General features: G+C 41.1%; 1 protein-coding gene across 7 annotated transcripts in view; it reads right to left on the reverse strand.

Moving 5' to 3' along the window:
* The window catches only part of spag17 (sperm associated antigen 17), a 266599-nt gene that overhangs the window by 172780 nt on the left and 78749 nt on the right, over positions 1 to 15070 (reverse strand). For all 7 annotated transcript variants that reach the window (XM_063050679.1, XM_063050682.1, XM_063050683.1 and 4 more), the window contains 3 exons: positions 9357 to 9581; positions 5651 to 5715; positions 4800 to 4910 (listed from right to left, as the gene is read on the reverse strand). In XM_063050679.1, the coding sequence (XP_062906749.1) occupies positions 4800 to 4910; positions 5651 to 5715; positions 9357 to 9581 (401 nt within the window). The remainder of the gene's footprint in view (positions 1 to 4799; positions 4911 to 5650; positions 5716 to 9356; positions 9582 to 15070) is intronic.

Below are 15070 nucleotides of genomic sequence, written 5' to 3' on the forward strand. Positions count from 1 at the left end.
TGTTCCTATATCTTATGGTTTTAAAATGTTGGTTCTAACAAATCAGCATTAAGCTCGTAAGTTAGCACGTTTTGTATGTGGAGAGAAAATTTAGTGAAGCTGTAGATGTGAAGGGACTACACTTTCCACTCAGGTCATCTCCAGTTTCACTAAGTCTTAGCTTGACATTACAGTAGATACATGACAGGATAATGTCTCTTTCTGGATCTCCCTGTTTTCATTTCAGAAGCCGGATTAGTGAGATGTCAATTTCCATTCCATTTTCCCTCCCACATCTCCATTACATCTATTCTAAAGTTGAGGCTTTTCACTTAAATATCTTAATGTTGTATTCCTTACCCTCTACTATCATTTACAGAATCCACATCTCATCCACTCACCATACTTCTACTCTCATCCCTCTCTCCTCCTAGACTGAGCAAGGTTAAGATTCCCCTGGGTCTCACTGTCTATTTCACTGGCCTCTGCATTCAACATATCATATTTTGTAATTTCTGAATTCTTCACAAATTTCTTCCACCCAGCCTTACCTTCATCTTCTTTCTCATTTCAGCATTCCAAAGGTACTGTTCCCCTCCTGATTCCCCAGTCCTTCCATCTCCAATCATTTCCCTTCTCACACATGCAAATATCAGAGACAAAACACCTGTCCTTTTAACTCTTCACCTTCCACCATCCAAGAACCAAACAGACCTTCCGAATGAATGTGTTTCACTTGCACTTCTTCCAATCTAGTCTATTATATTTGGTGCTCAGAATGTTGTCTTTTCCAAACACAGATTGGCTGATCACGTTTCAGTCCACAGGGCAAAATGAATTGTCCGTAACTTTAATTCTTCATCCCAGTCAAACTTCGGCTCATTTTAACATTGTAGGCTAAAGATAGGTCAGAATGCAAATCTAAGCTGCAACACCTTATCTTCCATCTGGGCACACAGAACCATCAGTTTAAAAAATAAACATAGAACATAGAATAGTACAGCACAGTACAGGCCCTTCGGCCCACAATGTTGTGCCAACCCTCAAACCCTGCCTCCCATTTAAGCCCCCACCTTAAATTCCTCCATATACCTGTCCAGTAGTCTCTTAAGCTTTACTAGTGTATCTGCCTCCACCACTGACTCAGGCAGTGCATTCCACGCACCAACCACTCTGAGTAAAAAACCTTCCTCTAATATCCCCCTTGAACTTCCCACCCCTTACCTTAAAGGCATGTCCTCTTGTATTGAGCAGTGGTGCCCTGGGGAAGAGGTGCTGGCTATCCACTCTATCTATTCCTCTTATTATCTTGTACACCTCTATTATGTCTCCTCTCATCCCCCTTCTCTCCAAAGAGTAAAACCCTAGCTCCCTTAATCTCTGATCATAATGCATACTCTCTAAACCAGGCAGCATCCTGGTAAATCTCCTCTGTCCCCTTTCCAGTGCTTCCACATCCTTCCTATGGTGAGGCAACCAGAACTGGGCACAGTACTCCAAGTGTGGCCTAACCAGAGTTTTATAGAGCTGCATCATGACTCTTAAACTCTATCCCTCGACTTATGAAAGCTAACACTCCCATAAGCTTTCTTAACTACCCTATCCACCTGTGGGGCAACTTTCAGGGATCTGTGGACATGTACCTCCAGATCCCTCTGCTCCTCCACACTACCAGGTATCCTGCCATTTACTTTGTACTCTGCCTTGGAGTTTGTCCTTCCAAAGTGTACCACCTCACTTCTCCGGGTTGAACTCCATCTGCCACTTCTCAGCCCACTTCTGCATCCTATCAATGTCTCTCTGCAATCTTTGACAATCCTCTACACTATCTACAACACCACCAACCTTTGTGTCATCTGCAAACTTGCCAACCCACCCTTCTACCACCACATCCAGGTCGTTAATAAAAATCACGAAAAGTAGAGGTCCCAGAACAGATCCTTGTGGGACACCACTAGTCACAATCCTCCAATCTGAATGTATTCCCTCCACCATGACCCTCTGCCTTCTGCAGGCAAGCCAATTCTGAATCCACCTAACCAAACTTCCCTGGATCCCATGCCTTCTGACTTTCTGAATAAGCCTACCGTGTGGAACCTTGTCAAATGCCTTACTAAAATCCATATAGATCACATCCACTGCACTACCCTCATCTATATGCCTGGTCACCTCCTCAAAGAACTCTATCAGGCTTGTTAGACACGATCTACCCTTCACAAAGCCATGCTGACTGTCCCTGATCAGACCATGATTCTCTAAATGCCCATAGATCCTATCTCTAAGAATCTTTCCCAACAGCTTTCCCACCACAGGCGTAAGGCTCACTGGTCTATAATTACCAGGACTATCCCTACTACCTTTTTTGAACAAGGGGACAACATTCGCCTCTCTCCAATCCTCCGGTATCATTCCCGTGGACAACAAGGACACAAAGATCCTAGCCAGAGGCTCAGCAATCTCTTCCCTCGCCTCGTGGAGCAGCCTGGGGAATATTCAGTCAGGCCCCAGGGACTTATCCGTAATAATGTATTTTAACAACTTCAACACCTCCTCTCCCTTAATATCAACATGCTCCAGAACATCAACCTCACTCATATTGTCCTCACCATCAAGTTCCCTCATTGGTGAATACCGGAGAGGTATTCATTGAGGACCTCGCTCACTTCCACAGCCTCCAGGCACATCTTCCCACCTTTATCTCTAATCAGTCCTACCTTCACTCCTGTCATCCTTTTTTTCTTCACATAATTGAAGAATACCTTGGGGTTTTCCTTTACTCTACTCGCCAAGGCCTTCTCATGCCCCCTTCTTGCTCTTCTCAGCCCCTTCTTAAGCTCCTTTCTTGCTTCCCTATATTCCTCAATAGACCCATCTGATCCTTGCTTCCTAAATCTCATGTATGCTTCCTTCTTCCACCTGACTAGATTTTCCACCTCACTTGTCACCCATGATTCCTTCACCCTATCATTCTTTATCTTCCTCACCGGGACAAATTTATCCCTAACATCCTGCAAGAGATCTCTAAACATCGACCACATGTCCATAGTACATTTCCCTGCAATATCATCCCAATTCACACCCACAAGTTCTAGCCTTTTAGCCTCATAATTTGCCCTTCCCCAATTAAAAATTTTCCTGTCCTCTCTGATTCTATCCTTTTCCATGATAATGCTAAAGGCCAGGGAGTGGTGGTCACTGTCCCCCAGATGCTCACCCACTGAGAGATCTGTGACCTGACCCGGTTCATTACCTAGTACTAGATCTAGTATGGCATTTTCCCCCTAGTCGGCCTGTCCACATACTGTGACAGGAATCCGTCCTGGACACACTTAAACTCTGCCCCATCTAAACCCTTGGAACTAATCAGGTGCCAATCAATATTAGGGAAGTTAAAGTCACCCATGATAACAACCCTGTTATTTTTGCACCTTTCCAAAATCTGCCTCCCAATCTGCTCCTCTGTATCTCTGCTGCTACCAGGGGGCCTATAGAATACTCCCAATAGAGTAACTGCTCCCTTCCTGTTCCTAACTTCCACCCATACTGACTCAAAAGAGGATCCTGCTACATTACCCACCCTTTCTGTAGCTGTAATAGTATCCCTGACCAGTAATGCCACCCCCTCCCCTTTTTCCGCCCTCTCTATCCCTTTCAAAGCACTGAAATCCAGGAATATTGAGAATCCATTCCTGCCCTGGTGCCAGCTAAGTCTCTGTAATGGCCACAACATCATAATTCCATGTATGTATCCAAGCTCTCAGTTCATCACCTTTGTTCCTGATGCTTCTTGCATTGAGGTACACACATTTCAGCCCTTCTACCTTACTACCTTTACACCCTTTATTCTGCTTCTCTTTCCTCAAAGCCTCTCTATATGTTAGATCCATGCACTTCTTTCACTGCTCTATCGCTCTGGGTCCCATCCCCCTTGCAAATTAGTTTAAACCCTCCCAAACCATGCTAGCAATCCTACCTGCAAGGATATTGCTCCCCCTCGAGTTCAGGTGCAACCCATCCAATCTGTACAGGTCCCACCTTCCCCTGAAGAGATTCCAATGATCCAAACATCTAAAACCCTGCCCCCTGCACCAACTCCTCAGCCACGCATTCAACTGCCATCTCCTCCAATTCTTACCATCATTGTCACGTAGCACTGGCAGCAATCCTGAGAACGCCACCTTTGAGGTCCTGTTCTTCAGCCTTCTGCCCAAGTATAACAATTCCAGGTAACTCGCTTTCTCTGTAACAGTATTGGCCAGATTTGTTGTCTGATTTTGGCTCAGTTTTCTTTTTCACAAGCATAACCTATCAATTGTTTCCTACAGTTCCTACAGCTTTTGAAAATTTTTCTTTGTTTGTATTCCTTCCCTCTAACATCTCTCATTAATCCATCAACTAAATGGCCTCACAAAGAGCTTACTAGTGTTCACGTCTCACCCTTTTATAGATATTCCTTTTGCCCTACCCATTTATCATCATCTTCTCTACAACTTAAAATTAGCTTGTGTTTTACTTCTCTCATTCCCAGTTCTGATGATAGGCCTTCCACCTTAAATATTAACTTTGTTTCTCTTGCCACAAATATGGCCTGACTTGCTCAGTGTTAATACATTTTCAGTTTTTAACTTTAAATCTGTCCCTTTTTATTCTTCATTGACAAGTGGACATGATAAGTGATAAAATTATATACAGTAAACAATCCTTGTGCTGTCCAACTTACTTGATATACAGTACATCCATTGATCTCCTATGTATTACTACATAAAATTACATCATGAATGAAATTTGAAAAACCTTTGTTTCACTTAAGTTTATATTACCTGTGACAGAGTAATTGGATCATGCTGCTCAGCATAGCACCATTCCATCAGTGATCGGAGCTGCAGTTTTGCTATTTCTTTTACATCAATCTTTAGAGTTTCAGCTTTATTCTAATGGGAATAAACAAAATGTTTTGTTCTTCAAATTCTTTCTTGATTGATGCTAATTAAATTTTGAAATTTAACTAGAATGTACAGTATACATAGGATATAAATTGTCAGGTAAATCCAAAGTCAACAATAAAACAATGATTCTTAACATACCAAAAATCATGAAATAAAATTACAAATATTTAAAGAATGTCAACTAGAACCTGAATTGTTTTAAACATGTTGAGAACCACTGAATTACTTTGGTTTTTCTGTGACATCAGCTGGATTTTGGTATTCAGATGTCATCACACTCTGGAGAACACCAATAGTTCTTCAAGAATCATTACTGCATTTGCCATCCAGTCACTTAAAAATCACAGGTGAAATTCTAGGTTTTGAATTTGGCAGCCAAGAAATTCTTAGCTTCTATTACTATGCCCCAACCAGGACAAGGTCAAAAATAAGATTGCATGGATCTAATTTAAATCAAACAAATGAAAAAAAAAAGCACTGAAAAACCAGATCATATCTGGACTTTTGAATCATAGAAGTCATTCAATGATCTAGCTCTCTTAAGGCAGGCATTTCAAGTATTTCATATTGGAAAATGGGAGGCAATATGCAGTCAATTTGCAACATTTGTGCTAATAACAAGTGTGGTTTTGTGGAATAATGTGGTTTGTGGAATAATTTGATGGCATTTAAAGAACACTGCTTTTAACATGCTTTTAGCTCAGAACTTGACTCATTGTTCATACCTTTTCAGTTAAACTCTCTCTTCTACTTTGCATCTCAACCATTTCAGAAGCACCTACAAGTTTCTCTGAAAATAAAATTAAAATCTTAGTTTATATCTTCGGACACCTTTTACAGATCAATTTTACACGCATGAACAGCTGGTGAGGTATCTTCAATATATTAACAGAGCATATTCAGAAATTTACATCATATTACCAAAAATCTTCCTGCCATTTCATGGTCAACACTAGTCTGATTTTCCAGCATCAGCAACAGCCTCAGTGGCACTGGGAAAATTGACTTTATGCTATTAAAATCAAATCAATGTGCAGTGGCCCTCACCCATACTGGATATTGATGTTGCAAATTAGAATGCACTCCATTTGTAGAAATTTGCAAGCGTCTTTGGTGACATACCAAATCTCCTCAAACACCTAATGAAATATAGCTGCTGTTGTGCCTGGTTTGTAGCTGCGTCAATATGCTGAACTCAGGATAGATCCTCAAAGATGTTAACACCCAGGAACTTGAAATTGTTCATCCTTTCAGCTACTGATCTTTCGATGAGGACTGGTGTGTGTGCGCCCTTGCCTTACCCTTTCTGAAGTGCACAATCAATTCTTTGATTTTGCTGAAGTTGGTGCAAGGTTGTTGGTGCAATACCACTCCACCAGTTGATTTATCTCGCTCCTGTATGCCTTCTTGTCACCATTGGAAATTCTGCCAACAATAGTTATATCATCAGCAAATTTATAGATGGCATTTGAGCTGTGCCTAGCCCGAGTCAGGGGTGTAGAGAAAGTATAGCAGTGCTCATGTCCTCTGTTTGCCCTCTTCTTATGTGTACTCCTACATCCCTTGGATTCCTCAAGAGGTTCTCCGAGCCCACATTCTTGAGGTGTTCCAGTGTTGATTATCAGCAAGGTGGAGATGCTATTTCTGATCTGCACAGACTGCAGTCTTCTGACAAGGAAGTTGAAGATGTAGTTGCAGAATTTAGTTGCAGCTTTTCAGCAGCAGGGACTGGAAATCTGCTCAGGATTGATGGGAAGATGAATGCGGCTAAATATGGAGAAATCCTGGATAAAAACTGGCTAGCAAGTGCCAGAAAGCTTAATCTGGGGAGGAAGTTTGTCTTTCTACAGGACAGTGGCCCAAAGAACATTGCTAGAGCAACAATGGAGCGGCTTCAATGAAGAAAATTGATGCCCTTCAGTGGCCCAGTCAGAGAGTGAACCACAACCCAATGTAATATTTATGTGACCAAAGGGTTGGGGCTGAATACTTTTACAAGCCACTGTATAAACTTACTATACTTGTATAATTTCTTCAGATTCTCTTTTACCTTTTCTGCTTGTGCTACCTTATGTCCTTTGTTTGCCCTCCTCTTAAGTATACTCAAACATCCCTTTGACTCAAGAGGTTCCAGCTGCCTACACATATCACAGGCATACTTTTTCCTTATCGGAACCTCAATATCCCTTGTCAACCATGGTTGTCTCATCTTTGTCAGCCTTTGTCGGGTTTCGGTGGGATTCAAGTGCAGACCAATGAATACTTTTTCACCAGGATTTATTAGGGAGCACAAAGACAACACTCTTTCAAAAACAGAAGGCAGGCACAAATCCAAAATGGCAGGCAGAGGTCTTACCAGGAAAGGCAGTCAGGCGAGGGCAGACAATCCAGAGCACACAGGCAAAAATCAGGTCCCAGAACAGGCAAAGTCCAAAACACAGAAACAGGCAAAATCGGTTGGCAGAAGTCACAATGACAAGCTAGAAGGACACAGGTCAGAATTGGGACAAACTGGCAGAGAATGCTAGTCAAGGCGGGGTTTAAATGGATAGGGTAATGAGTGAAAATTAGAAACAGGTGGGTGCAAATGAGGAGACAAGCAGGTAATTGGAGGAAGTCCCAAAAAGGAAAGGGGCTGGGCCAGAACCCACATGGCCAGGTGAAAGGAAACAGAAATTAAAGACTGTCGTGATCCAGAGCTACCAGCACAGGCCCTTCGACCCAGTGTTCAGGCCGGATCCTTAACAGCCTTGGCCTTCAAAACTTGGCACTTCTTGCTATCTTTGCACTTTCAGTTACCTGCAAACAGCCTCTCCCAAACAATTGTTGCAAGTTCATGTCTGATACCTTCAAATTTTGGCTTGCCCCAATTTAGGTCCTTAACATTGAGCAGATTTAATAATTTTCCATAATTGATTGAAAACTAATAGAATTATGGCTATTAGTCCCCCTTCAGTCACATCACCATCTTGCCTAGCCTCATTTCCCAACAGGAGGTCGGTTTGCCAACCCCCACCCCTCTCCAGTACGGCTGTCTACACATTCCTAAATAAACTTTCCTGTGCAGGTCTAACACATTCTGCCCCAAATAATCCTTGAGCACTGTATCAGTCCCAGTCAAAGTTAGGGAAATTACAAATAACTAGTCTTATAACTCTATTATTCCTACACATTCCTGCGATTTCCCTACATATCTAATATGAAATTCCCAGTGGCTATTGGGTGGGGCCTAAAATATAATTCCTGTAAGTGATCTCCCCCTTCTTATTTCCACTCATACAGCTTCAGTGGACATTCCCACTTCCCCTCCCCTAGAATATCCTTTAAGTACTGTCCTGATGTTCTCCCTAATTAAAATCACAACCTCAGTCCTCTTTTACTCTCACCTCTATCATGCTTGTAGCATCTGTACCCTAGAATCTTGAGCTGCTAGCCTCGCCCATCCCTCTACCATGCTCCTTTAATAGATACGTTAGCAGTTTTGAATATTACAATCCTGGTTTAAATGTTATTGAATGTTTCTTGCAATATTTGCTATTTAACACACACATTTAAGATAGATATGTTGATCAGTAAAATTATAAATATATATACCATTACATAGTTATTTAAATGTTTTATGCTTAATTTTAAGTGAAGATTAACCTCTAGCAGTCAGATGGATCATTGGCACTAATCTCAATTTATAATCTTCAGACCTATTCAACATAATAACATAAATTTGAAAAGCAGATTAATCTTAGAAATTTGCAGATGACTCCACTGTTGTTAGTAGAATCTCAGATAACAATAAGGAGGCCTACAGGAGTGCGATGGATTGGCTGGTTGAGTGGTGTTACAACAACAATCTCACACTCAATATCTCCAAGGAATTGGTTGTGGACTTCAGGAAAAGGAAATTGACAGAACACATACCAGTCACATTGATGCTCAGCAGTGGAAAGGTTGAGCAGCTTTAAGTTCATGAGTATCAATGATTCAAGGAGCAGCTTCTTCTCCTCTACCGTCAGATTTCTGAAAGGTCCATGAACCCTGGAATACTACTTCACTGCCTCCTTTTTTTTGCATTATTTATTTTGTAATTTATAGTCATTTTATGTATTTGCACTATTTCGTTGGTGCAAAACCAAAAAATTCACATGGTATAAGACAGTGGTAATAAACCAAAGCAATATACATCAAAGTTTCTGGTGAACGCAGCAGGCCAGGCAGCATCTATAGGAAGAGGTGCAGTCGTCAGGACGAAGGGTCTCGGCCTGAAACGTCGACTGCACCTCTTCCTATAGATGCTGCCCGGCCTGCTGCGTTCACCAGCAACTTTGATGTATGTTGCTTGAATTTCCAGCATCTGCAGAATTCCTGTTGTTTGTGGTAATAAACCAAATTCTGATTCTTATAATTTCAGGAATTTCATCTTGTTTCAAGGATTACCTGAATTATTGTTTTGTGCATCAACCTTCTTGATATTAGCAATTTCTTTCATTTCTTTTGCAAACCTGACAGGGTCATCCCAGGGTATAGATGTTGGTTTAAGATTTTCTTCAAATGTGTCTTCCTTTTCTTCCAATTCTCCATTCTCATCTACTTTGGTGAGCTTCATGCTCTCAAACAAAAATTGCTTGAAAGCTCTTTCCACCTCAGAACTTGTTATCTTTTCTAAGTAAAATAATACAAAATGCAATCTGTCAATTGGAAGAACTACAGAGATCATCAACTTTGCCATCAATGTGATACATCTTCTTAAATATTATGATCCTGGTTTAAATGTTATTACATCTTGTTACGTACCCCGTAACTGGGTTACCAAACCAGCAGAAATGGACCACTTAGTTGGAGTCTGGTTTAACAGAAGCTAATAAAGTTTTATTGAAGAAATAAGTAACACAGTACTCTAATAGTAAGGATGTAAATGCAACAGATTAGCAATGATAATACACACGTGTACACAGAACTAGGGTAATAGGAATCAATCAAGCTCTATCGCAGTCTAGGGGTAAAATGATCAGTCTCAAGTGACGCAGAGTTCAGTTCAGCTTAGTACAGTTCGCAGTAATTGCTGTTGTGCCGTTGGAGAGAGAGAGAGAGAGAGAATATGCAAATCTGATTGAGACAGACCTTTGATGTTCTTCGCAGTTAGCTTCCAGGCGAACCCTTTTAATGTCTTCTGTGGTCACCACCTGTGACCCCTCCGTTCTGGATACGACCGTTCTTCCGCGGTGAACCTGGCACCCAGGCAAGGGCGGACACACACACCAGGTTCCTGCCGATTGTACCCTTTTACCCTGTGCGTCTATGGTCGGTTCCCGCGACCAGACCTCCAAACTCTCACCAACTTGTGGGGGAACACCACTCTTCCAGGGTCTCGTTATCTCGTGATCTCGTGGTGTGCCATGCCTTAGCGAACCTATTCTTTTTATCCCCCTGCCAGGGTATCGCCTGTCCATCAAACTTCAAACAGTTCAGGTTCAAAGCAACCGGTCTGTCAATACTCTGAATTGTGTCTCTTTTCTGTTATCTCTCTCCTCTCTCATTAACATTTTGAACACTTCTCCATTGTCTCCCTTATCTCTCTCATCAGTATCTTCTGATAACTTGGTTTGTCCTCACAATCTGCACATGAGTTTCTGCAGATGCTGGAAATCTTGAGCAATACACAGAAAATGCTGGAGAAACTCAGCAGGTCCGGCTGAACTACCTTCAGCTTTTTGTGTGTATTGAACCTTAAACATTGACTCTATTTTTCTCTCTTATTTCAATTATTTTCTGGATTTTTAGCATACAATGTATTCAACAGTGATCTTCATGAAAGACCAACTATGTTTATTACTAGAATAAAATGACAACCAAGATCATGGATCACAATAACTCATCTATTGCAAGTGTATCAGTATACTGTACAGTTGGAACGGAGCTCGCAACATGGCCGCTGAGCGTGGCACCATCGTAGCAAAGAACAACAGGGCTTCTTTCACCTCAGACAGTTGAAGAAGTTTGGTCTGGGCCCCCAAATCCTAAGAACTTCCTATGGGGCACAATTGAGAGCATTCTGCCTGGTATGGGAACTGTACTTCCCTCAATCGCATAACTCTGCAGACGGTGGTGCGGACAGCCCAGCACATCTGTAGATATGAACTTCTCACTGTTCAGGCAATTTACAAAGACAGGTGCGTAAAAAGGGTCTGAAGGATCATTGGGGAACCAAGTCACCCCAACCACAAACTGTTCCAGCCACTACCATCCAGGAAATAGTACCATAGCATAAAAGCCAGGACCGACAGGCTCCAGGACAGCTTCTTCCACCAGGCCATCAGACTGCTTAACTCATGCTGACACAACTGTATTTCTATGTTATATTGACTATCCTGTTGTACATACTATTTATTATAAATTACTATAAATTGCACATTGCACATTTAGACAGAGATGTAAAGAATTTTACCCATGTATTTGAAGCATGTAAATAATAGTCAATTCAATTGAAAGGATGACCCTAATTTTCCTCATGTTCTTTATGCACAATACACAAGTGATTCATACAAAGTTTTGCAGTGCAATTATAGTTAAATATGCAAAGTCCATTATGATCTTAAAATGGTAATATCCCATAAGTACCAATGAAATGACATGTTTTTATGGTGTTTGTTGACAGTGAAATGTATGCATGTATATCCCTGGTTTGAATATTGTCATTGTATCTTCGATTCTCTTAACCATAAGATATTATGGATTTAGAAGGACAAGAATGGTACCTTTGGTAATGTAACTCTTCCTTGAAAGGTGAAATGAGGAGTCATTAGATTTTTTTTGGATTTTGCAAAATCATAAATTACTGTACATATTTTTGGGGCAAAAGTAAAATTGGCATGTATTCAAAATATTAAAAGGGGAAAAGAACATGCAGATTTGTGATCCCAAGATATAAATATTATTAAATGCATATAACTATACTTTTAGCAAAGTTACAGAGGTGGAGCAGCTTTAAATAATTTCCCTGTCAGGATGTTAATTAGTAAGTATCTAAATTATCAGCAAAACATATAACCATATAACAATCACAGCACGGAAACAGGCCATCTCGGCCCTTCTAGTCCATGCTGAACTCTTACTCTCACCTAATCCCACTGACCTGCACTCAGCCCATAACCCTCCATTCCTTTCCTGTCCATATATCTATCCAATTTAACTTTAACTAATTTTAAACATCTAACCTGCCTCAACCACTTCTGCTGGAAGCTCGTTCCACACAGCTACCACTCTCTGAGTAAAGAAGTTCCCCCTCACGTTACCCCTAAACTTTTGCCCCTTAACTCTCAACTCATGTCTTCTCGTTTGAATCTCCCCCACTCTCAATGGAAAAAGCCTATCCACGTCAACTCTATCTATACCCCTCATAATTTTAAATACCTCTATCAAGTCCCCCCTCAACCTTCTACGCTCCAAAGAATAAAGACCATAAGACAAAGGAGCAGAAGTAGGCCATTCGGCCCATCAAGTCTGCTCCGCCATTTTATCATGAGCTGATCCATTTTCTCCTATTTAGTCCCACTCCCCCGCCTTCTCACCATAACCTTTGATGCCCTGGCTAATAAAGACCTAACTTGTTCAACCTTTTTCTGTAACTTAGGAGATGAAACCCAAGCAACATTTTAGTAAATCTCCTCTGTACTCTCTCAATTTTATTGACATCTTTCCTATAATTCGGTGACCAGAACTGTACACAATACTCCAAATTTGGCCTTACCAATGCCTTATACAATTTCAACATTACATCCCAACTCCTATACTCAATGCTCTGATTTATAAAGGCCAGCATACCGAAAGCTTTTTTCACCACCCTATCCACATGAGATTCCACCTTCAGGGAACTATGCACCATTATTCCTAAATCCCTCTGTTCTACCGCATTCTTCAATGCCCTACCATTTACCATGTATGTCCTATTTTGATTAGTCCTACCAAAATGTAGCACCTCATATTTATCAGCATTAAACTCCATCTGCCATCTTTCAGCCCACTCTTCTAACTGGCCTAAATCTCTCTGCAAGCTTTGAAAACCTACTTCATTATCCACAATTCCACCTATCTTAGTATCATCTGCATACTTACTAATCCAATTTACCACCCCATCATCCAGATCATTAATATATATGACAAACAACATTGGACCCAGTACAGACCCCTGAGGCACACCACTATTCACCGGCCTCCAATCTGACACACAGTTATCCACCACGACTCTCTGGCGTCTCCCATCCAGCCACTGCTGAATCCATTTTACTACTTCGATATTAATGCCTAACGATTGAACCTTCCTAACTAACCTTCCGTGTGGAATCTTGTCAAAGGCCTTACTGAAGTCCATATAGACAACATCCATCGCTTTACCCTCGTCAACTTTCCTAGTGACCTCATTAAAAAATTCAATAAGATTTGTCAAACATGATCTTCCACACACAAATCCATGTTGACTGTTCCTAATCAGACCCTGTCCATCCAGATAATTATATATACCATCTCTAAGAATACTTCCCATCAATTTACCCACCACTGACGTCAAACTCACAGGTTGATAATTGCTAGCTTTACCCTTAGAACCCTTTTTAAACAATGGAACAACATGAGCAATATGCCAATCCTCCGGCACCATCCCCGTTTCTAATGACATTTGAAATATTTCTGTCAGAGCCCCTGCTATTTCCACACTAACTTCCCTCAAGGTCCTAGGGAATATCCTGTCCGGACCTGGAGACTTATCCACTTTTATATTCCTTAAAAGTGCCAGTACTCCCTTTTCTTTAATCATCATATTTTCCATAACTACCTTTCTTGTTTCCTTTACATTACACAATTCTATATCCTTCTCCTTAGTGAATACTGAAGAAAAGAAATTGTTCAAAATCTCCCCCATCTCTTTTGGCTCCGCACATAGCCGTCCACTCTGATTCTCTAAGGGACCAATTTTATTCGTCACTATCCTTTTGCTATTAATATAACTGTAGAAACCCTTTGGATTTATTTTCACCTTACTTGCTAAAGCAGCCTCATATCTTCTTTTAGCTTTTCTAATTTCTTTCTTAAGATTCTTTTTACATTCTTTATATTCCTCGAGCACCTCATTTACTCCATGCTGCCTATATTTATTGTAGATCCCTCTCTTTTTCCAAACCAAGTTTCCAATATCCCTTGAAAACCATGGCTCTCTCAAACTTTTAACCTTTCCTTTCAACCTAACAGGAACACCTGTACCTTCAAAATTTCACCTTTAAATGACCTCCATTTCTCTATTACATCCTTCCCATAAAACAAATTGTCCCAATCCACTCCTTCTAAATCCTTTCGCATCTCCTCAAAGTTAGCCTTTCTCCAATCAAAAATCTCAACCCTGGGTCCAGTCCTATGCTTCTCCATAATTACATTGAAACTAATGGTATTGTGATCACTGGACCCGAAGTGCTCCCCAACACATACCTCCATCACCTGCCCTATCTCATTCCCTAACAGGAGATCCAACACTGCCCCTTCTCTAGTTGGTACCTCTATGTATTGCTGCAAAAAACTATCTTGCACACATTTTACAAACTCCAAACCATCCAGTCCTTTTACAGAATGGGCTTCCCAGTCAATGTGTGGAAAAGTAAAATCTCCCACAATCACAACCTTGTGCTTACTACAAATATCTGCTATCTCCTTACAAATTTGCTCCTCCAATTCTCGCTCCCCATTAGGTGGTTTATAATACACACCTGTAAGCATCACAACACCTTTCCCATTCCTCAATTCCACCCAAATAGCCTCCCTAGACGAGTCCTCTAATCTATCCTGCCAGAGTACCGCTGTTATATTTTCTCTGACAAGCAATGCAATACCTCCCCCTCTTGCCCCTCCGAGTCTATCACAGCTGAAGCAACGAAATCCAGGAATATTTAGTTGTCAATCACACACCTCCTGCAACCATGTTTCCATAATATCTACATCATATTTCCAGGTATCAATCTATGCTCTAAGCTCACCCACCTTTCTTACAATGCTCCTAGCATTAAATAGATGCAGTTAAGAAACTCTCCACCTCTTACTCTCTGTTTATCCTCAATGGAGCAAACAACTCTGTTATCTTTTTCTTCCTTCTCCCCTACAACTTTGGTCTG

Source organism: Mobula hypostoma, chromosome 6, assembly GCF_963921235.1.
Source record: "Mobula hypostoma chromosome 6, sMobHyp1.1, whole genome shotgun sequence".
Classification (NCBI taxonomy): Eukaryota; Metazoa; Chordata; class Chondrichthyes; order Myliobatiformes; family Myliobatidae; genus Mobula; species Mobula hypostoma.